This window comes from Denticeps clupeoides, unplaced genomic scaffold (assembly GCF_900700375.1).
Source record: "Denticeps clupeoides unplaced genomic scaffold, fDenClu1.1, whole genome shotgun sequence".
Classification (NCBI taxonomy): domain Eukaryota; kingdom Metazoa; phylum Chordata; class Actinopteri; order Clupeiformes; family Denticipitidae; genus Denticeps; species Denticeps clupeoides.
The window spans coordinates 1-22,597 of record NW_021629782.1 but is presented as its reverse complement, the minus strand read 5'-3'; the positions used below and the strand labels follow the sequence as shown (position 1 = coordinate 22,597).

General features: G+C 45.1%; 2 protein-coding genes, 1 non-coding gene and 1 pseudogene across 3 annotated transcripts; 1 reads left to right on the top strand and 3 right to left on the bottom strand.

Annotated features, from left to right (window-relative positions):
• Nucleotides 1-1,861: 1,861 nt before the first annotated feature.
• On the top strand, nt 1,862-7,512 carry LOC114774158 (cathepsin O-like). The gene is made up of 8 exons (XM_028966062.1): nt 1,862-2,094; nt 2,309-2,420; nt 4,735-4,874; nt 5,007-5,174; nt 5,422-5,543; nt 6,516-6,679; nt 6,991-7,083; nt 7,276-7,512. Exons 1-8 carry the CDS (start codon nt 1,957-1,959, stop codon nt 7,308-7,310), a joined length of 972 nt encoding a protein of 323 aa, XP_028821895.1. The 5' UTR covers nt 1,862-1,956; the 3' UTR covers nt 7,311-7,512.
• On the bottom strand, nt 3,941-4,012 carry trnag-ucc (transfer RNA glycine (anticodon UCC)). The gene has a single exon. It is a non-coding gene; the product is annotated as a tRNA-Gly (tRNA).
• LOC114774157 (tryptophan 2,3-dioxygenase A) lies at nt 7,509-12,468 on the bottom strand. Its single transcript, XM_028966061.1, has 12 exons — nt 11,612-12,468; nt 11,407-11,515; nt 11,219-11,309; nt 11,057-11,127; nt 10,850-10,977; nt 10,461-10,647; nt 10,264-10,371; nt 9,744-9,855; nt 9,456-9,513; nt 9,292-9,371; nt 8,350-8,440; nt 7,509-8,179 (listed from the first exon to the last, which is right to left on the bottom strand). Exons 1-12 carry the CDS (start codon nt 11,644-11,646, stop codon nt 8,026-8,028), a joined length of 1,224 nt encoding a protein of 407 aa, XP_028821894.1. The 5' UTR covers nt 11,647-12,468; the 3' UTR covers nt 7,509-8,025.
• Nucleotides 12,469-13,683: 1,215 nt separating this feature from the next.
• On the bottom strand, nt 13,684-20,093 carry LOC114774155 (teneurin-3-like; annotated as a pseudogene).
• Nucleotides 20,094-22,597: the final 2,504 nt, after the last annotated feature.

The following is a 22,597-nucleotide window of genomic DNA, read 5'->3' as shown; positions in this document are numbered from 1 at the left end:
TTGGCCTTCAACAGGTCTTTCACTGAAACCCTGGACCATAAAAATGACGATGATAATATAATATCAAGTTTTATTACTGGAGTAAAAAAATAGACTCATGATTATACACAATAAATAATCATGTAATCATTCTATATTCCTTGCATGCCCATATCAATATGTCATTGCCCAATATATTTAACCTTCAATAAACATATTTAAGACATTTAGTACTTCTAAACACCAGCTAGCTACATGAGCATCATAAGCATAAAAAAAATCCCACTTGCTACGATTGTGTCCTTGAGCAAGAAGCTTAACCCTGATTGTCTCCAGGGGGACTGTCCCTGTAAGTACTGATTGTGGGTAAGGGAGTCTGATAAATGATAAAATGTAATTTTTTTTTGCCAGAGCATGCTACTGTAGTAGCATGCAAACGTGCAGATAACATTGGCAAATGTGCAGATAACTCTGCTGTTGAAGGTAAAAAGGGGAAAAAGGAAAGGATGCAGACCACACCCCAGTCTCTTGTAAGTCAAGATAACCTGCAGTTAATCTGCCCGAGGCTGTGGTCCCCATTCCTATTTCTCTGGGGCCCAACAGAATTTCTTTTTTATATTCCTGCCTTCCGTGTTTCCAACCTGCCAGATGTTTAATTAGGACAGTTTCTCCAGTCCTGCTCATCGGGACCCATTGTCCTGCACAGTTTTTCACTGTCCCCAAACACACCTGATGCGCAAAACCCATTAAAACCCCGAAAACGCGGCAGCTGTGCAGAGCGGTGTGTCCACAGGAGCAAGATCGGGGGAACTCTGAATTAGTGGGATACAGTTTATCTCGGACCAATTAAAGATATGAGACCAGTGAGGAACCTCTGGCCTCTGGAATGCAAATTAATGAGGGCGCCATGTTTTTCTATTATACTAAAAAAAAAAAAACGGCTGACTCAGAAGGAGGCACTCTTGTTCACTGGGCATTTTTGTTATAATGGGCTTGATACAAACTTCCAGAATATTTGAGTTCGAAACATGCGGCACCTTCCCTGCATGATCATAACAGAAAGACCCTTTAATGAACAGTTGGCCCGGGGTGTGTTCTGAGAGGACTGAGAAATGTTTTATTCATGAACAGAACTGCCCTGCAACTGCCATGACTTACAGTGCAAAGCGAGAAAGGCTTTGCGATATGAACATATTAATCATCACTAGTGGTCACGTAGGAGGTGACGATTACAGGCAATTCTGTACTGTTTTATTCATTGCTTTTTTTTTTTTACTACAAATACAGAATTCAGACCGTCTGACAAAAGAAGGTTCATTTCACAATATGCATGAAGTCCATCCCAGTGCATGGAGAAGAGCATCAGTGCCATCCAGTGGACAAGCACATTTCATCTCTCAAAAGAGGATGCTCGATGCTAGTTGTGAATCAGCTTTAGATTATTCTTTTTATATATTGCTGTATTGTAAATGGAATTAAATATACATATTACTAGCACCCACAGAAACTCTCTCAGTTCTTCAATACATGGTGTCTGAGTACAAAACAATTTTATATAAATAATGTTCTTCAATAAATCACACATGTAAATTATCAATTTTGATTAAAAGTCATTATTACTGGTAGAAAATGAAATCATATTACAGAAATGCTCTGTTAATTTCCAGATCTTTAAATATTTTTTAAACGATACTATGCCACACGCATGTAAACGAACAGTAATTGGATTACTTTTATTTTCTGATCAACCAACAGCATATCCAGCCAGTTATTATCACTTATTTATTTTACAAACTGCAGTTAATTGTGACGAACTGACATCCTGCCCCCCGAACGCCAGGGGGCGGTAGGCACGCCGCCGTGTTTTAACTCGGCGCAGGGCGGAAGAAACGCGAGGGGGGAAATAAAAGACGCGGCTTGCGGAGCAGGACGGACGGAATGTCCGACGTTCCTTGTCTTCGTTCCTTTTTATTGTAAATGGGGGCCCCCGCTCTCCTCGCCCCGGCCTGGGCGCTGCTGCTTTGCGCGACTCGCTGCGCTGCGGTAGCGAAGTACGACGTCTCCGACTTTTCCCCTCAGCTCGAGAAGTTGTCGCAGCGAAAAGGCGATTTCGAAGTACGTTTAGTCCTCTGGTATTAAAACGAGGACATGTCTGTCTAAATGTGTCAAATAAAAGTTAAAAATGAAAAAGTTTTTCTTCTTGAACTTGACCAGAATTAAATTTCAAGTACTGTGGGAATGTTAAGGTTGGGCTGTCTGAATAAAAGCAGCTTCCTCGGTGCAAAATGCCGTAAATGTAAATGTAGGAATTGGCCTCTTCCTCTTCCAGAATGCCACGACGAGGCACGTTCTCTTCAACTCGCGCCCGCGGGAAACCAGCGAGGACTCCGCCCAATATGGCGCGAACCAGTTCTCGGATTTATCACCGCAGGAGTTCCGAGGTACGGGTGTGCGGATCGACGCCTGCACGACGGTGGATGTCGATATTTTGGCCTTTGTGTTTTCTGTGCAAGGTCGTCGGGTGTTTTGACAGATCAGCTCACCTTATCAGAATGGCGCGGCCATTGCGTATTGCGCATGCGTGGCGTCAATCGTTCTATTAACAACATTTACAACATTTATTTCTTAGATAGCCCAAAATCACATACAGTATGTCTCAATGGGCTTTGACAGGCCCTACAGTTGGCACCCCCCACACTTGACCCTTCTGCACACAAGGAAAAACTCCACACAAAAAAACTCTAGGAGAGAGAAAAAAAGAAAGGAAGAAACCTTGGGAAGGAGTGATACAGAGAGGGACCCCCTTCCAGGGTAGAGTGAGCCTGCAAATGGTGTCAGTGCAGGGTTGGGGATGTCCACTTATTGAGTGAATAAAATAGATGTATTCATAGTTGGGGTCCTAGTGAACCGGAATTGATCTCTTCATCGATGGTAACTTGAAAGCACGTTGTAAGTCGCTCTGGATAAGGGTGCCAAATGCAGTAAATGTAAATGTAAATGATATAATAATAAGTCCTACAGTTGTAGGGTTGGAGGAGTCCAGGATGTAGTCAGTGTCATGGTCTAGATTACGTGTCCATAATGGTATTAACCCACAGAATAAAGGTAAGAAATTATATGTGTGGGGTCGGGGTTAGCGCTACCAGTATGCTATTCTGACAAAGTATGCTGATCTGTCAGAACGGTGGTAGTAGCCTAGTGGGTAAGACACTCGCCTATGAACCAGAAGACCCAGGTTCAAATCCCGCTTACTACCATTGTGTCCCTGAGCAAGACACTTAACCCTAAGTTGCTCCAGGGGGGACTGTCCCTGTAACTACTGACTGTAAGTCGCTCTGGATAAGGGCGTCTGATAAATGCCATAAATGTAAAAAATGTAAATGTAGAACGTCTGTAGAAATGCTGCTCCTCACGCATCGATGTGACTTGGTGACAATATGGTGGTGAAGGTTCTCAGTCCTCCAGTTTTTGGTAATCCAAAAAAATGGTTCAAATTTCTTTAGTTGCTTGAAGACGTTTCACTTCTCATCCGAGGAGCTTTGTCAATTCTATCTGGAATATGCAAGTCAGGCTTTTAATGCCCCCTACATTAAACAGGTTTCAGCTTCAGCACTTACAATGCAGCTCTAAATTCTTAATATACCCCTTTCAGCATCAAAGCCACTCACAAGTGAAGTGATTGTCATTGTGAAACACTGCAGCACAGCACACGGTGACACAACAAAATGTATCCTCTGCATTTACCCATCAGCCTTAGTTAGTGTGTGGGGATGGTGCTGTCCTCAATGGCACCTTGGCGGATTGGGATTCGAACCCACAACCTTCTTAACCGCTAGGCCACCACTGCCCTATTAAAAACTTCTTAATGGGCTCGTCTGGGATTCTCGTCTGGGAACCCGGGACCTCTCGCACCCAAAGCGAGAATCATACCCCTTGACCAACGAGCCAGGTGACTGAGGACTGCGTTGGCCGGGAATCGAACCCGGGTCTACTGCTTGGAAGGCAGCTATGCTCACCACTATACCACCAACACACGGGCTCCAGCATTGACGGTGGAAAGTGAAGTGAAACACATCTCAGAAAGGGCCGTGCCCAGCCTTTTTGGTTGCCTGGGCGAGTTCAGCTCCCAACAGCTTTAATCCTCACCTTTAAGTGCATCCATAACCTTGCTTGTCCTTATCTTTGCCACTCTTTCCTGGCTCTCTCCGGTAATCTTCCAATTGTTCCTTCGTCTCGTATCGCCATGGAGAACAGAGTTTTTAGTCGCTCTGCTCCTTGACTTTGGAACTCACGTCATCCTGACATAAGGAATTTAGATTCTCTTCCTTTATTTAAGTCACGGCTCAAACCTCATTAAATGTTTAAATGGACTTACATTAACATTTACGGCATTTATCAGACGCCGTAATCCAGAGTGACTTACAATCAGTAGTTACAGGGACAGTCCCCCCCTGGAGCAACTCAGGGTTAAGTGTCTTGCTCAGGGACACAATGGTAGTAAGTGGGATTTGAACCCGGGTCTTCTGGTTCATAGGCAAGTGTGTTACCCACTACTTCTACCCCTATTTTCTTTAACTTATTTGCTTTAACTTATTTTTTTATGTTAATTCATGCTTATTGTGCTGCTTTTGTTTGAGAATGTTATGAGTGAAAGGTCACGTAAGTATAACCCACCATGAAGCCAGATGAATATGAAATAAAATGGAGGATGATTTTTTTTTTTTTTTTTATGGGAGCACCGTTCTCTTTATACAGAACGCTATCTCACGGCCAGGGCTGAGGCCGTGCCTCGGTACCCTGCAGACAAGCACCTCGGCCTCACGGGAAAGGAGCTGCCTGCTAGGTTTGACTGGAGGGACCAGGGCAAAGTTAACCCAGTGCAGGACCAAGGTTCAGTACGTGGCCAATGAGCAGCATAAAAACCAAAAACGCCCTCTCAACACCACCTCCATCTCTAAGGCATTAATTGGTGATCGATTCCTCACGTTTTGAGAGCAAACATCCTGTATTTCCGGCGTTTTCTACAGTGCGGAGGGTGCTGGGCCTTCAGCGTTGTTGCAGCGATGGAGACCGTTAACGCCATGCAGGGCCATCCACTGGTTGAGCTGAGCGTTCAGCAGGTCATCGACTGCTGCTACGTCAACGGCGGCTGTAATGGTGGCTCCATCGTCATGGCCCTGGACTGGTTAAACCAGGCAAGGCATTTTCTTCAGGAAATACGTGATCCCACAATACAATAGATTTCTGTAATAATAACATTACAATACTGTCAATTTAACAGGATTCTGTATAGTAGCAGTTTGATAAAATGTTACGATAAAAATATGTGAATAATTGACAAGTCAACTTTTGTCTTATATGCCCTGTCTGAGTTTCTGAGTAAGTTATAATGTATGTGTGTGTATGTATATATGTTATTTCTCTCTTATCATCTTCCTGAAGACGAAAGTTAAGTTGGTGCAGCAGTCGGAATATCCATACAAAGCCGTCAAGAAGATGTGCCATTTTTCCGCTCTACAGCATGATGGTGTTTCTGTGAAGGACTTCCTTGCCTATGACATGAGGTACAGGGATCTAGTATTAATTTATACATTCATGTGTTATTGTTGATAATATGTTGAAACTTGTGTCCACCCTCGGGGCCGCTTGAGTTCGTTGAGGTCTTATGTCATGTGGCTCTGTGATGTCTGAGCGCATCTGAAATGCAACCGTGGAACCTGGAACTCGGTAAACCTGAGTGATGTGATCACGTTGTCCTTTCAGGTGCCACACGTACACACGTTAAAACGGGAGGCGAGCCAGTGCTCAGTGTTCTCTCAGTCAACAGCGGGAGACGGTTAATGGAAGCCTGGTCGTTGACAGTCCTATCTCCCAAGGTCGTCAAAAGTTCATTTGATGTTGCATGAACGCCGCCATAACGTCTACTGCCACCTGCTTACATCACACTCCAGTCATTTCCAGTTAACACAAACGCATGGGAACCAGAACGTCTTAAATTCAGTCCGGAAGCTTTAATTATTACTTCAAATCAAAATGTGCCTTTTCTTTAAAAACAGTATAGAAAACAAATGATATTTCACTCACAAATTTGTACATTTAGACAGTTTGTAATATAGAATACTGTATTGTATATGTAAATATTTTAGTCAGTTAAAGGTTTTTGTCTTCTCAACAGTTACTCTGAAATTGTCGATGAAGGGAAAAAAAGTATAAAACGGACAAATAATAATGACTAAAAAGTGGCATTAATGTTGATAGATAGAGAGATGCGCTAGAAGAACTCTATACTCGTAATGCCACAGTTAAATGAAAATCAGAAAATTCAGCGATAAACGGTTTCCGTAAATGAATAATTGATCAGTGTTTGGCATAAAGGTTTTTTTTTTTGGTAATCCATTGAAGATAAACAGTGTTTTCACTTTTTTTTTACATAAATAAAAGGCAATAAACTGGTAATAATACTGTTGATGTAGTGATTCAGTCATGATGTATTGCTGTTCCATCTGAGCGAGACTTGCGTTCCTGTTGTGTGCCAGTGGACAGGAGGACCTTATGAAGCAGCTGCTGGTGGAGCGGGGCCCGCTGGTGGTGATCGTGGATGCGTTGAGCTGGAAGGATTATCTGGGAGGGATCATCCAGCACCACTGCTCCAGCCAAAAGGCCAACCATGCAGTGACGATCAGCGGATACGACTCTACTGGTGCGTGCATAGTCCTCACACGCTCACAGGCGGCGCAATAACCAGGCTGAGCAGGGTCACGTGATGCCACGTTCTGCGATTGCAGCGTATTCTTCAGTGGTAGAACAATTTAATGCATTCCAGTCAAGGCCTTGTTAAACCAATCACAGGGAACCGGTCTACGTTCTGAATACTAATGTACAGAAGCTGCAGAAACAAAAATATGGATGTTTCTTGTTCATCTTCCTCCTTTTTTTTATTACATTTGGTTCATGCACGTCATGCAAGTATTGCATTAAAAATTACTTGCATTTCTATATTTTGTTTTGCAGGAGACATCCCTTACTGGATTGTACGCAATTCTTGGGGAACGTCATTTGGAAACGAGGGCTATGTTTACATTAAAATAGGAAGCAATGTTTGTGGTAGGTTTTTGTGAAAGGTGCATGCATACATCAAAGTGACACATCTGCAGAGTCAGCATAAAAAGGAGAACAGTGCCATAAACATTGCCGTAACAGAAACAAATGACAGCGTGAATAAGGTGTGCGATCAGTTGAGTAATTTTCCCAGATGCCCCTCTCACTCCCTCTATGTTTTCCATCTGTCTGTTTTAGGCATTGCTGACTCAGTGGCTGCCGTGTTTCTGTGATGAATTGGAGAGAAAGGGACCTGGGGACCTGCCTTGAATGTTTTCTTTTTTTTTTTTTTTTTTACTACCGCCATCTATTGAATATATTTTAAAAACCTTTACTGTTTAATTTTTTATGTAACTTTGTTTTGTCTTGAGCTGGAAATCATTGAAAAAAATTCTCATACATGTCCTGTGTAAATAAAGGGACCAATGATGTATATGTACGCATTTTTATTACAGTCTCTGTTTACATATATGAACAAATAAGAACAGTTCAGGCCGGCCCTTGACTCTTGGTATAGAAAGCAGCACCTTGGCTAATATATAACAACAACATATAAAACACATCTTGCACGGCAGCAAAGCAGACTAATATTTTTCTATGTACACAATCATTAATTTAGTTCAGCATTTAAATATGGTACAAATATGCATTTATGAACAATATGTACACACACTTACTGTTGAATGGATGCTGGTACCGAGCACAGTTCTAACATCAGTGTGAACTGTGGCATCTTCTAAATAAAGGTGCAAACTATTATTTGCCTTTTTTTTTGTTATTGTGACCAAGTGCTAACATCCCACTTCTGACAAAAAGTCCTGATTTCGTGCAATTTCCCACTTGTGGGACTAATAAAGGTTTATCTTATTTAATTGCGCTTCGCTACGACAATGCTTAAGCTGGCGTCCTTCTGTCTTCCTCTGAAAGCTATTTTTACTGTCAGTCCATCTAGTCGGAGTCCTCGCTGCTGCAGTAGGAGCTGTCGCAGCACTCGGCCATGTAGAGGAACGTGTGCACATTGGGGTTCAGCTTTGGCACCCAGTGTCGGGGGATCAAGAATGTCGCCAAGTTGAACAAATCCACAAAGACTTTGTAGCGATCGCTGTTGAGAAGGATGAAAATTGAATGCATTGCACTCCTCAAGCATACTGTGTCAATAAAAAAAAAAAAAGTAAAATCCTAGCTTGAATCTGTGTGCTCTGAAATGTCCTGGTCTGATGAGCGGATCTGCACCCGATCCTTCTTACGGTAGTTTTGAAGTGCTTCACCTACCTGACGGTGGAGCGCAGGTACTGGTACCCCGATGACCCGCCGGTGCCAGCCTTGCTGCCAATCATCCTGTGCACCATGCACACGTGGTTGTCTGGGAGGCAGGAATAACATGGTCATTACCGCTCTTCATCTCGTCTAGAAAGCCGCTTGCTGCGCAGACCTCTTTTTCTTTGCTCGTCTTCTGCTCACCTGCCTTTTATCTGCTTTCTTTTTAACGCAGAATTCAATTTTAACCTTTCATCTAATTGCCGACTGGTACAGCGTCCTACTTCCTTTCAGTCCTGTCCAAAGATTTAAATGCTGGTTTAGCTATTTTCTAACTTCAATCACGCTTGCCATGCAAGCAAACACTGATTGAAAGCAGTCTTTCACGTTTTAAAGTTTAAGACACGTGCTAATAATAATTATGGGTGTTAGAAAATATCGATAGAGCAATATATCACTTTTTATATGTGATGATATTGTATCGATACAGGAACAAAAATATGGTGCTGGCTCAGTCCTCTTCAAGCACCACACCTGCCTTAGATAATGGACCGGGCACTTAAATATCTTCTTTTCATTCTTATGCATTTTTTCTTAACGTTTTTGATGTCTGTTATTTCGGTGCGTTAAAATCGAAAGACAATTAAGTTCAAATTCAGTTCTGAGTTGTTTTACATTATTACGTCACATTATTAATGTAATATGATCCACACAGATTGTACACAGCATCTTGTATTTCAGCTCTGTTTCAGTGAACTATAGAATATCTCATGTACAGTATAACGAAATATTGTGATATAATCGTATTGTGACCCATGTATTGTGACACATATCATATCGTGAGATCCTTGTCAATACAGTCCCCTATTAATTATAATAAGACACTAATAACATCTGATTACTAGTTAGCTTGAAGGGGAGGAAATGACAATTTTTAATCCAGTTATTTTGACGTACATCTCCACTTTGTCATGAGCGTATCGATGTCCATGAGGGAGGTGAGGAGCTGAAAGGGCACTTGGAAGCGAGGCTCTTCCCTGGGATGGAAAAGGAGAGATGAGAAAAAAAGAGCAGAAGTGGTGCGAAACGTCAGGTTCTTTGGAAGGGAAACGGATTCCTACCTGTAGAAGTAGATCATCAGAGCGCCTTGGAGAGCTTTGTAGGAAAGTCTCCTCTCGCCTGCAGAGATGTGTTATTTCCATTAGAACAACACCATGGTTCTCAAACTGTAATATGCAGCTCTGTGTTTACATGATGTGCACTAAATATTCTAAATATAATCAAAATAATCTAGAATATTCCTTTTAGAAATAAATCTCTTGTGTAAATAGGCCTAAATAGTTTTTACTCAGGGAAGCTAATATTTTCTGAGGCGGTACTACTGCTCTCTGGGTTTCGGGGTCTCACACCTTTGCTCAGGAGGTGATCGTGACGTTTCTCATCGAAGAGGGAGGTGAGAATATCCCTCTGCTTCACGAACTCGGCCATCAGCTCCTCCTTGTTCTCAGACTCCGGCTTTTTCTGGGAAAAGGGAAACACAAAATTGCTTTTTTTTTTTTTTTTTTTTTACATGTGAAGTACTAAGTTCTTCCAAAAGTTCTTGAGTTAAAGTTTGAAGCCACTTAAGGTCTGCGGTTCCTTGAAAACTACACGAGTGCTGCTTTTGACTTGTTGCTAGGTTACTGGGTTAACCCGGCAATGAACTGCGATTACGGCTATTTGCCCGAAGAACTCTTTGTATTTCTTATTAATAACAAATGAGCTACTGAACTAATGAGCGTTCAAGTATGCAAGCGCAGCTCTTTCATGACGGTATGGTGAAACTAAGTAGACGGCGAGTGAATTCATCCCAGGCAGGCAGAAATGAGATCATCCGGATCCACGGTCCACTTTTTCAACCTGAGAGCGAGAGAGGGGAACAAAACCAACCTCGAGTTTCTCTTTCTCTTCCCGTAAACCTTGTTGGATATTTCCCTCGAGTTTCCCCCAGAAATTGAAGCCATCTTCCTCCAGGCCAGGGGTCCGCTCCAGCCATTGCTAGAAAGTGTTCCAGCGGGGGTACAATTATCATCCTGGCTGTTAATTGCCTTCGCGCAATACGCGTGAAGCGGAGCCGTGGCGTGTACCTCCACCAGCTGGAGCAGGGTCGGCTCCTGCTCAGACGTCCGCAGCGTCTCACTGTCCTGTCCACGGAAGATGTCCATGTAGTGACGGCGGTTGTAGGGGACCCGCTGGTCTCGCGGAACCCCAATTTTGTTCTCCAGCAGACGGAACTGAAGGCTTTGAAATCCAGACGCCGGGGACAGGTATTCCCTACGAACACAAACGTGGTCCTCAGCCACATATCCTAATTGCCAACTTCTACAGACCATAAGAATATATATATTTAATTTAATGTAAGAGCATACTATTAGCATAAGACAAGTAAATATATATATATTTATATATATATACAAAACATCACATAGACGTCCCATCTGAAGTGACTTTGGAAAGGTCTGTAAAATTTGCTTACCTAAAATCAAAGAAGTCCAGTGCAGTCATGGTCTCCAACACTGCAAACTGGTCAACCAGAAGGCGGAAGATCATGACAATTCTGTGTATGCGCGTGTTGACCTTGAGCATATTGCGTTCGTCGCGGACCTGGACGGCAGGGGCGAAGTTGCGTTTCCAACATGTTCCAGAATGGGACTAACCTACACTGTGTCCATTTTGAACTCACATGTCCACTGATGAAGATGTTTCGCACCGAATCGAGTTCCCATAAGACCTGCTTAAACCAAAGCTCATAGGCTGCACAGAAGAGACACAACTTTGAGTTGTCTGTAATAAATCCCGGTTAATATTTCTAGGGATCTTGTGCCACGTAGAACTCTGAATGCACCTTGATGGGTGACGATGAAGAGGTGCTCGTCGTGGATCTTATTCCCCTTCAGCTCGCTCTGGAGCACTTGTGAATTCACAATCCTGTCCAGCTGCGGGCAGAAGCACGTTTTTGGGGTGTTTACTGGAAAATCGAGCGTCCCCTTTTGGGGGACACAGGCATGTTGTACAAACATGGCAGATATCTACCTGGAGGTAGTCACCGTAGATGATGCCTCCTCTGCTGGCCCGGTTTATCCCCTCCTGAGACACATCGTCCTGATCCTCCTCTTTCAAATGATTCTTACTCTTGAACAGCCTAGAAAAGACAAGTCAAACAATAAATATCCAGCCTTAGCGCCGAATTTCACTAAATCAATTTGGGGAAGAAAAAGGAAAAGCTGAAAATACATACAGATCCCTCTTCTGAAAATATGGGCATCCGCTCATGGTTATTTCTTTCAGGGTCTTTTTACTCTTATAATTTTTTTTTTAGAATCCACTGAGAATGCGTTGGCATTTATAGGGATGTCATGTTTTCTCAATAGCCAATCAGGTCGCGTCTTCTATATACAAACAGTCTGTACTTTGCGCCGTCGGGGGTCCAATCCATCACCTTTGCCTGATATAAAAAAAATAAGTAAATAAAAAGCAGCGATCAATACTGCAGCAGTCCCAGGGCCTTAAAACAATTAAACTTACCGCAACATCTATCTTACGTAATATTTCCCCCACCACGTGAACCTGTTACTTTTGCATTATTTGAGGGATAAATAAGCTGGGAGTTGTTGAGAAGCCGGTGAAGCACATTCTGACTGTAGGAATGGGTATGTTAATATTTGCTTGGGGTATAATATGTAATCTGCTCTGTGGTAACTCTGGGTGGTGGGTAGTTTCTAAGAAAAACATTGGGGGCCGCCATAACCTTGAGATCTGTCAACATATTTTTATCTGATATATATATATTAGCCTGGGGTCATGGTCGAAACAACTTACCGCTATGCAAACAGTGGTGATAATTTCCTGTTTCATTACGCTGCATCATCACGCATTTTTTTTTGGCTTCTTCTTCATTTGCATTTCTAAGGAAACGTCAGGCCATGTCGACCAAACTAATCTGAAGTCAATAACAACCGCGGCAGTCAAGTCAGTTTATTTCTAGTATAGACCACACTTGCAAACAGTATGTTTTAAAGGGCTTTAAGAAATTATTTAAGAATGGCACCAACTACGAGAATATATCCGAATAGAAATCCAAATTGGCAAATAGTTCCAAAGGTATGGCATGAACTGAACGCTGTATATAAAGTCACCGTCATTGTGGAGCACGGCTGTCACAGCATCAGGTCTTAGCGCTGCTTCCCTGTGACAAGGCCTGGAAAAAGTAGAAGAAAGAAAAGCAAAAAAAATGGAAACCTGCTGCAATCTTCAACAACGCAAAGATGCAAAGCACCCAGATTTTAACTGGCCCCGTTTAAAGGTCAAATGTTGGATTTTGTGAGACAGGAGCAGCAATACTCAAGTATTGGGACCCGGTGATTTATTCACGTTCCCAGTACTGATTCGACTAAAAAATCCTCAGTAACTATCTGCGCAAAGATAAACTGACGCTTAAAAAAATCAAATGCATCGTAGCGTCATGAAATCCAACGCTCATTTTCATGAGAGAGAGTGAAAACAATGTGGAAAATGAGGTGAAAAGTCTCGGTTCGCAGATTAAAAAACCTCAGCAATCTCCAAAATGTGGGGTTCCAAGGCCCTTCTGGGCATCCATGCTGTTCATCGGATCGCCGCGAGAGGGCGCCCATCGTTCACCGTTGCCCCGTCGCCGCTCCGTTTCGGGGCAGAAGGTAATAAACTAATTACCGAGTTGAGTCAGGCCCGGTCCTCCCGGTGACTGCTGAGCGAGTGGCCTCGAGTGGAACGACAGGGGATTTGGTTCACTGTCATCTTGCAAGGATCCCGTCTGCTTTGATCGCATTCTGGAGCATGAAGAGCATTTACAACAATAGAAATTAATTAAAAGTTTAAACACAGATGCTTTTTTTCTTCTTCCAGGACCAGCGCTGGCCTCAGACCAAAAGCAAAAAAAAAAAAATGTAATTTTAATATAATTTCCTCTTCGGAATTAAGACAGATGAGCCTTCCTGCGACACGACACGCTTTAATTCCCACAGCCTCTTTTAGTGTGGACTTCAAAGCGGAAGAGTGTCAGTCTCTGAGGGGAGACTTGATTTTATTTATCTGTTTTAGATTATGATGCGTATCCATCATAATCTCGCCCAACCCTTATTGAAATGCTTATTCGTCACATGTGATCAAACGCTCCACTTTACATTGAATGATGCAAAAAAAAGTTAAATTGTTATACTTTTATTGCGCAAAGAGTGGTCTTTACCACGCTCGAACCGTCTGTTCCACTCGAATTATTTAAGCTACTCAGCGTTGACTTGGGGGGAAAAGCGGTGCATTAATGACGTGGGAAAGTAAAGAACCACCAATAATGTTTTATTTTATTGGCAAAGTATAAATACATAAACCGACTCCACTGGGACAATCTCGTATAATCTCATAGAAAACGTCTCATCTCGACTCGTCGTTTCACATGAATATTTAGTCGTGTGCTCTGCCGTTTTGGTTTGTACCTCGTCCTTTTTTTTTTTTTGTAGGTTGCAGGTTCCCTCCATCTCCGAGAGGAAAAACTCGTCTCTTCCCGGCCGTTCAAGCCATTTTAGGACACGCAGTAAGTAAATACATAGAGAGCAACGATTTATAATTTATTAAAAAAAATCTCCACCCGGGTCCTTCTTCTAAATGCATACAGTGCGGGTAAAAAATAAATAAAATAAACAACAGAAATAATAAAAAAAAACCGATAAAATGACTTTTTTGATAATTTTTTTTTTTATAATGGTGTCTGTTCGGGTTGTGCTACCGAGAGGCCTGGACGGATCGTGGCTGTGCGACGTGGACCCCGGAACCCGCGGGGCGCCGAGCGTCTCCCCGCTACCTCCTCCCGATCTCGCTCTGCCGCAGGAACTGGATGTTGGCGGCGCTGTCGGCCAGCTCCGGGTACTGCTCGACCGAGAGCGCGTAGTAGCCGTCGTAGCCCTGCACCCTGCCGGCGCCCAGGAGCTGCTTCTTCTCGCCCTCCGTCCACAGACGCGAGCCCGCCTCGCCGTCCCGCACCTGCCGCTGCTCCCGCGCCCAGGCGCCCGCTAGCGCCCTCTGGCGGGCCTGCTCCAGGACGTGCTGGCGCTCCTCGTCCTGCGTGGCGCCGTAGCGGACGTGCAGCGTGAGCGGGCCGCGGCGCAGCGCCACGTCGGCGAAGCGCCGCGTCCGGCCGCCCACGACGGCCGTGGACTGGGACACGCTGACGTTGACGCCGTTCTCCAGCGTCTTGTGTCCGCTGGTGAGCCGCAGCGCCGACAGGTCGCCGTCGGGCGGGCCCGTTTTCACGAAGTAGTGGGTGTCGCAGCCGTCCAGGGTGAAGTGCAGGTTCTCCAAGTAGATGGCGCTGTTGAGCACCGTGGCGACCTTGACGCAGTCCTCGCTGGCCATGTTGAGCGCGCTGGTGACCACTTTGCCGTGATTGATGGCCAACATCACTCCTTTGCCAATGAGCGGGTCGCTGGGGGCGAACCAAAGCCACGGCTTATCTGCCTTCTGCGCCTGGCCAAACTGCACTTGTGGGAGGCGTTCGAACGACAGGAAGGCCAGAGCTTGCCGTGAGATGTCTTGTTGCATCCCAGAAACAGGCTGTGAAGAAAGTGCATGAATAATCAGGGACTAAGCTTTCATTGTGACTAACAGCATTTTCCAAAGATTAAAAGTTGGTTGTGAGACAGTAATATACCAGAATACTAACTGGGAGGTCATCCCAAAGTTGGCTCTTCTTCAGTTCATATGATGGCTGATTCATATCGAACTTCGGAACAGGTAAACCAGGAATGGTGTTGTGAAGGTGAAACCCAAAGGTCACTAACCAGCTGTTCACGTCTGAAACAACAGATGGCGGGAAAATAAAAAATGATACTCGTTGATTTAAAATATACAGTGATGTGTGTCAAACTTTTCATGCTCTGCTGATAATGTAATGTGATACTTTAATTATTTAAAATGTCATAGTGAGGATTCATCACCTTACCTGAGATGTATTCTTGAACAGTGTAGCTTTTGCTAATGGGGTCGTTACCCCTGAACATATATACATTAAACGGTTTTGGGTTGTTGCTTAGGCTTTTCCAAATGTTTGTTGAGGGTGTTGTCCACCGGCCCACCATGATGTCATAATCCTGCTCCCCAAAATGGATCAGCTTGGTGACGGGGTCATAGAGACCTCCGTGGAACCCCAGTATGAGCTGCATCTCAGGGTTGGAATCATAATAGACCTCTCCGTAAGCTGTATACTGAACCTGCTTCAGGAGGAGGCCTTCGTTGCTAAAAACAGCCAGTGGGGTGCCTGTGTTGTCAGAGGCAATGTAGAACTCCTTCCCACTGCTGATCTCCATGGCAAACAGGTGACCCTGCAGGTCGTAGTAGAGCGAGGTGATCTCTGAGCCGGAGTGGTTGTAGACATGCGTAATGCGCGTTGGGTAGCTGAGGTCTGCATAGAAGAACTGAAGGTGCTGGCCCAGGCTGCTCTTCACCGAAACGCGCCTGCCCAGGCCATCATAGCGATACTGGATGGTCCAGCCCAGGGCCTTGCTGTAGACCCTCTCCAGGCGCCCTTTGGAGTTGTACTCGAAAATCTCGGCACCCCTTTGCCGCAGGAAGCCGTCCTCGTCCAGCTGGTACTGCGTGTCTCCGAGACGCGTGATGCGGTCCCTGAGGTCGTAGCGCAGCGGCGTCAGGCGGGGGCTGTTCCCAGGGTTCATCAGGTGCAAGTTTCCGTTTAGGTCGTAGTTGTAGCGCCACGTTGCCTTATCGTTTAAAGAGACCGTCTGCAGTTGTCCGTCCACGTCGTACTCATAAGTGTACTTTGTGGAGTTTGCAAACGGGCCGAACTTCATCTCTTTCTTGGTGACCCGTCCTACGCTGTCATACTGGTAAGCAGTCCAGTACATGAGCGTGCGAAAAACTTCATACTGGATCTCCTTAATCCGCCCGTGGCCATCAAAATGCTTGGTGTAGGTCATGACAGAGGTAGAGATGATCTGATTAATATCGTAGTAAATGACGCCAAACTTGCCAAACTGCTCTATCTTCCCTGAGATGTCATCAAACTGGTAGAGGTCGATGGGTAGAGGCGTCTCGTTGATGACGCCCTGCACACTTGTGACCCGGAGGCTGCTGTCATAGGCGTAGTCGAATCGGGCATTCACCATGCCGTCCTCGCTAAATCGGTAGATCTGGCGGTCCACCAGTGGCCCGAGCTGCCGGTAGCGGATAGTGCAGATGAACCCCTCGCTCTGCAGATTGATCGTTTTCAGGACGCCGACCGTCTCGTCGAAGGTGAACGTGACCTTTGTGCTGTCAAAAAGCACCTCTGACAATCTGTTCTGCCAGCGGTACCGGTAAAGAATCCGTCGGCCAGTCCCGTAGTGGGTCTTGCTCAGAAGGAGTCCATCTTCTCTGTAATCGGTGGCGAATGACGCATTGCTCTCAGGCGGATGGTAGACGTTGCGGTAATAGCCCACCGACCGGACCGTCTGCGTGGCATACCGGGCGAGGCTTGGCATAGTTACCCCTGCGAGGCAGCCATGGGAGTCATAGTCAAAGATGTACTGTCGCTGGCTAGCGAGGAGAAGCACCACAGACTAGAAGAACACAAAAAATCAATCAATTCAAAATAAGTACTAACTACTAAAAAAAATTAAGAATGATACTACTATCACCAACAAAATGTGCAAATATATCAAATGAAAGTCAATGTCCATTATGGATGAGGCATTTGCACAAGGCCCCTCACCCTCTCCAGGTAAGTGTACGTCCAGGTCTTGCCATCTGGAAACTCTCTGGACACCAGGCGACCTTGACTGTCGTACTCCACCCGCTCAGCAGCCGAGCCCCACTGTAAGGCACTGATCTGCCCACTGCTGGTCCAAGTAACATTTACAGGCAGCAGTTTGCTGCTGGGCATCCACAAGACCGGTTGGCCGGCTGTATCGTATACAATTTTTAAAAGGAACTTGCGGTGGTCATCATAGATCTTCTCTGTCCTCAAAGTACGGTCGTAATCGACTGACAGGATGTTCCGTCCATTCACCTTAAGTGAAGAGAAAAAAATTACAATAATCAAGACACAGGGTCATGGGCATTGCACTTTATATATGCCCAATTTCCTGTGAATGCCAGACTCTGACGGTGCTTGAAAGACATTAACTGCACTTTGCAGACTTTCATCAAACTGAATGACACTGGCATTAATTAAGACTTTTAAATCATGCACTTTAAGACTGCAAAAAAATATATTTTTATAACTGCAACGTAAAAAGTGAATAAAGTGAATGCCAGCCTCATGGATCATCGGCACAGTAAAGCACCTAGAAATGTGGAGCTCACCCTCAGCTTCCGTCCAAAAACGGTGACCTTGGCCCGAGTCTGCTCCTTGCGAAATCGCCACTCCACCAGATTCTGACCACTTTCATCTGACAGTGTCATATTTCTGCGAGCCACGATGGGACATGACGGACCAGCAAGGATGTGTGGTTCGGTCTGGTAGTGGATATCCATTCCATGAGCATAGATTACCCTCAGTGATTTGTCATAGCCCACCAAGTAGTGGTTCCGCAGTTGATCTGAAAGGGTAAAGTTCTCTTAGAATCCAACTACTACAAGATGCTAAAGCAGTAATTACACATGTCTGATTGCAGGTCCTGGGTGTGTTAATGGGTTAAGATGGCTGACTACTACAGAGATTTAGATTTTTCAGGGCTCATACCACACCTTGCATCATTGTGTAAACCGTCTGAATAGATGTGTGATTGGCAGAAATACTGACGTCCTCTTCTTGTGAAGAAGTCCTCACAATCACTGTGAGATCCATCTCCACGTCATCAAGCAACGTTGGTCACGACTCCAGTGGGGAAGGTCACGTTGTTCAGCTTCCCTTCGGTGTCATAACTGTACCAGAGACAGGTGACAGATTGAAGTAAAGGTGCTTCATTTGATAACATATGAGGAGTGACACTCTGCTGTCCTCTTCCGGGGATGTAACTTGTTTTAAAAAATAATAATTACAAGACCTTCATTTGAATAAACCATACAGTAATGTGTGTGTGTGTGTACTGAGAGTGCAATTTGTACTTCTGGGGCCAAACGGAGCTACCTTATCTTTGGACTTTTCCCATTTCTCTGTAGTATGAGGGATTCTGAAAGGAAGTGGCTCATCATACCTCTCTATACTCACTCATAGAAAGTGGTCCACCCATTTGTAAGGCTCTTGGTTGCCAGGAGACCGCTGTTGCCATGGTAGGTGAAAAGCACCAGGTCGCGACCCTGAGCTGTAAGGGACTTCAAGCCTCCATTGGTGCCAATGGTCAGCCAAATCACCTGGTTGTCCGGGGAAACTATACGCACTGGTAATTGATTGGCATCCCGTCTGATCCGCAACGTGTTTCCATGGCTGTCTGTGACGGCGGTCAGGTCCCCTTCATTGCTGTAGCTGAAGTTGTACTTGTAGTCACCCGTGACTAGGTTTGACTGTGTGCTGTGTGTGCCGTTGACGGGCAAACATATACACTTCTCTGAATCTGGGGACGCTAATTCGTATAGATTTGCCGGCGTTGAGAACTGGCCCGTTCTTCCCAATGGCTCTTATCCGAATGTTCCCAAGGATCGGCTACGTAAAAGGGTCCCATCAGCAGCTGCTACAAAGATGAGGGGCCCGTTTAATAACCGGGCATCTTTAGCGTAGCCGTCACCAGTCAGGTAGCAGTCACAGTTCACGTCGTTTCTTGCAGTCACACTCCGAAGGGCGCTCCAGCCAAGTGGTTGATCTCGCCGTCTGTGGACACCTGTCTGATCCGGCTCATTCTTCTTCTCAATCTGTCTCGGCCAATGTACAGCACTCCGTGTAGGAGACCGTGATGGCATGGGCGCTCTCCAGGTGCGTCCCGGTTGCCCTCAGAGTTTCCGTAACCTGACCTCGCCAGCTGCCATGGGGCAGTGGAGGGGTCGGCCGGCCACCACACTGGCCTGGCCGGTCTCGGTGAACCGGAAGCACCACATTCCCATCCAGCACATAGAGGGAGTTATCCATTGGTGCTGATGGCCAGGTCAGTGGGCCACTCGAAGACGACCTGAAGAAAAGCAGACATTCATCAGCACATCAACCCCTGGCGCCTCTGTGGTGGAGGCTGCTTCGCTTCCTTTGACAGTGATTAATGTAGCGGGGGCTACGCTATCAGGGACATGTTCGCATCACGTACTCCCCAGAGGTAATTCACTTGCCTGCCATTGTTTCCTTAATACTTAATTGCTCCTTGTCGCCTCAGGATGGGAGAGTCTGGGCCAAAAAAAAAAACCCCACCTTAGATTAAACCTTAAATAATGCCTTCATTCTCTAAAGGACAACCCATTTAATTTTGCAGTCTAGCTCAAATGAGACAGTCAGACATATTTCTATAAAGAATTCTTCTGTTGATTGTCCTCCAGTGGCCAAAGTCATTTGACAAAAAGAGAACAGAATGATTTGCGCATTTTACAGAGATTAATGCAATATATTCTCACTCTGTATGATTTCAGCTGTCATTCACCTGATGGATGTCCATGGAAGAGTCACAGTTCAGGGGTCGAGCTGAGGCAAGATCGTTGGAACCTAGCACGGTGGTGATCATCCCATTCTGGTCCACCTTCCGAATCACGGTACCATCCACAAAGTATATAAGTCCATTCTTGTCCACTGCAATACCTGTTAAGACATCAGAAAACGGCGGGCAGAAATCTAATTTCAACTTAAATAAAAATACACATGACTCCCCCTCCCATATCCCCCCAGCTAAACATGATCTGGTATACAGAAGCAAGCGGGCACGTGTTGAGTTGGCTCCAGATTATTCAGGTCACTGCAGAAAGCATCACACTCAATTATTCACATGCCGGTTCCCAGTATTGAATTATTTCTAAGGGGGAAAGTGGGAGAGGCTGTAGAAGAGGCACAGCCCTCATCCTACCCGGCCCCTTCTCTCCCTCTCCCGCTCTCCACTTTCATCCTGCACTCGTTTCCCAAAAGAAAATGTAACCAGGACCGTCAGCGTTATCAATGTAATGGGGAACATTAAAAGTCATGTCTTGGTTGGAATGGCGGGGGGATGGCGAATGGTAGTGCTATAACTCATTTTATAAACTACTCAGAGGAAAAGACAGACGGTCTCCATGGTAATGCCAGCCGGACGAATTTTTCCCGACTGAGTGGTGTCTGGGGGTCTACACCGAGTCCCAGATGTGAGGGGAAGGGAAGTCACAAGAAGGGGTATTTTTGTTCCCACCCAAGGAAAATGCATTAGTGCCCAGTTACTTTCTGCTCTTTGTTGTTTGCTGATGTCGGTGCTGCATATTTTGCACGCTGTTTTCATCAGGGGGGGACCATTACATTTCAGACTGTGGCCCAATTTTGGCAGGAAAATTTCCTCGCGGTGAGCCAGTTTAAAAGCAGTTCCCCATACAAAATCAATAAGACGTGATTTGGTCGAGTGGTACATCAGCGTGACACTCAGGTTTGGTGAAATCCTACTGCTGAGGTCCTGGTGTGCCAATGCCTGGCTTTTATACAATTTGGGACATTTTTTCCTCTGTCTCTCTCTCTCAGCTGACAATAAATAATACTGCATCTATAACATATTATTTTATACCTGCTTTGGACAGTGCAATACAGAATATACAGTGCTGGCTGAACATAAAGAAAGCGTTTTATTTTTGTCCTCCCGCTCCGGGATCTCAGAGGACAGTCCTCAACCCTAGGCAGCTCGATACAATGAAATCTGGGGCATTCAATTTGTAACACTGTTGAAGAGTGACAAGTTTTCCTCTGTCTGAAATAGAAACGTCATTAATCTGCACACACTGGAAACATGTAGCACAGAGGCCTCGGCGGCTGCTAAACAGTCCCTTACACCAGATCCGGTTTAAACAGCCTCTCTCGTGATGCACACATCAGCTAATGCTCGTATATCACGTAGAAAATGGGTGGCATGGGACGCGGTGTGAACTTGAAAGACTTTTTGTCCACCTTGAACCTTTCCCTTATACAGACCTCGGATCTTGTAACATCCAGTGCCATCGGTGATGATGGTCTCCTGCCATCAGTACAGAGATACGCTATGAGAGTTCAATTGTCTGTGCCAGGCAGCAACTGCTTGGTGACTAATGGAAGGAGCACTGACTCTAGTGCAGATTTGTGTCACACAGCGGGGATTACAGGACACTACTGCAGCTGTGCTGGCCTGGCTGGCTGGCTGCCTCAGGAACACAATTGGCCAGTATTTCCTCCAGTGGGCTGTGTGCCACAATGGGGACTGATTTGAGTATTGGGGACTATTTGAATATCTGATCACTTAGCAATGGAGAACAAGTTGCTTTAAATACCCACTGTACAGTGGTACTGTATGTAGGTCCAGGCTTTCAGGTTTGTACTCTGGATGGGTGTGGTGTTCACCTGAAATCCCTGTGCAATGTGGCCATTTTGGCTTTTAGCAGGCTTAACACAACACAGCTCAGAAACTGAGACTTCTAAAATAAGGAGTTCAGAGGAGCTCAAGTGTGTTCAAAAACCTAATCATAACAGGCATACTCAGGTACATCTAAATGCACGCTTACCATGCAGTTGAATGGGACCAACTACAGTATGTAAGGTGCAAACTTGAAAACAAACATCAGGACTGAAAATATGTAATAAATATGCAACATTTTACAGTTTATATTTATAGCATTTATCCAGCGAGACTACAAGCAGTAGTTACAGGGACAGTCCCCCTCTGGAGACACTCAGTGTTAAGTGTCTTGCTCAGGGACACAATGGTAGTAAGTGGGGTTTGAACCTGAGTCCACTGGTTCATAGGCAAAGGTTTGTGACGTCCCATTGTGGTTTGGTGTTGTGTCTGTTTTCCATGCTCTCTCCCTGTGTATGTTTCATGCAGGACTGTGTGTGGTCTGCATGATCAACTCCTCCCACTCCTGGTTGTGATTGGCCGCCTGAAACAAGTTGGAAGATTTAAAATGGCCACGTTTTGCATTGACAGGAGGAGGGCGAAAAAAAAGATGAGGACTTCAGTTGGTATTCATGCCTTCCAAACCACCTTGTAGGTTTTGTTTCTTTTCGCCTGCGTTATTTATATTTTTTGTGTGATAGAATCGGTAAAACACTTGCACATTCCTCGTCATTGGCGTGTGCTCCTCTCCCCTTTGCTGCGTCCGTGTAACAGTGTGTTACCCACCAGGCTACTACCCCCCTACTTAACTT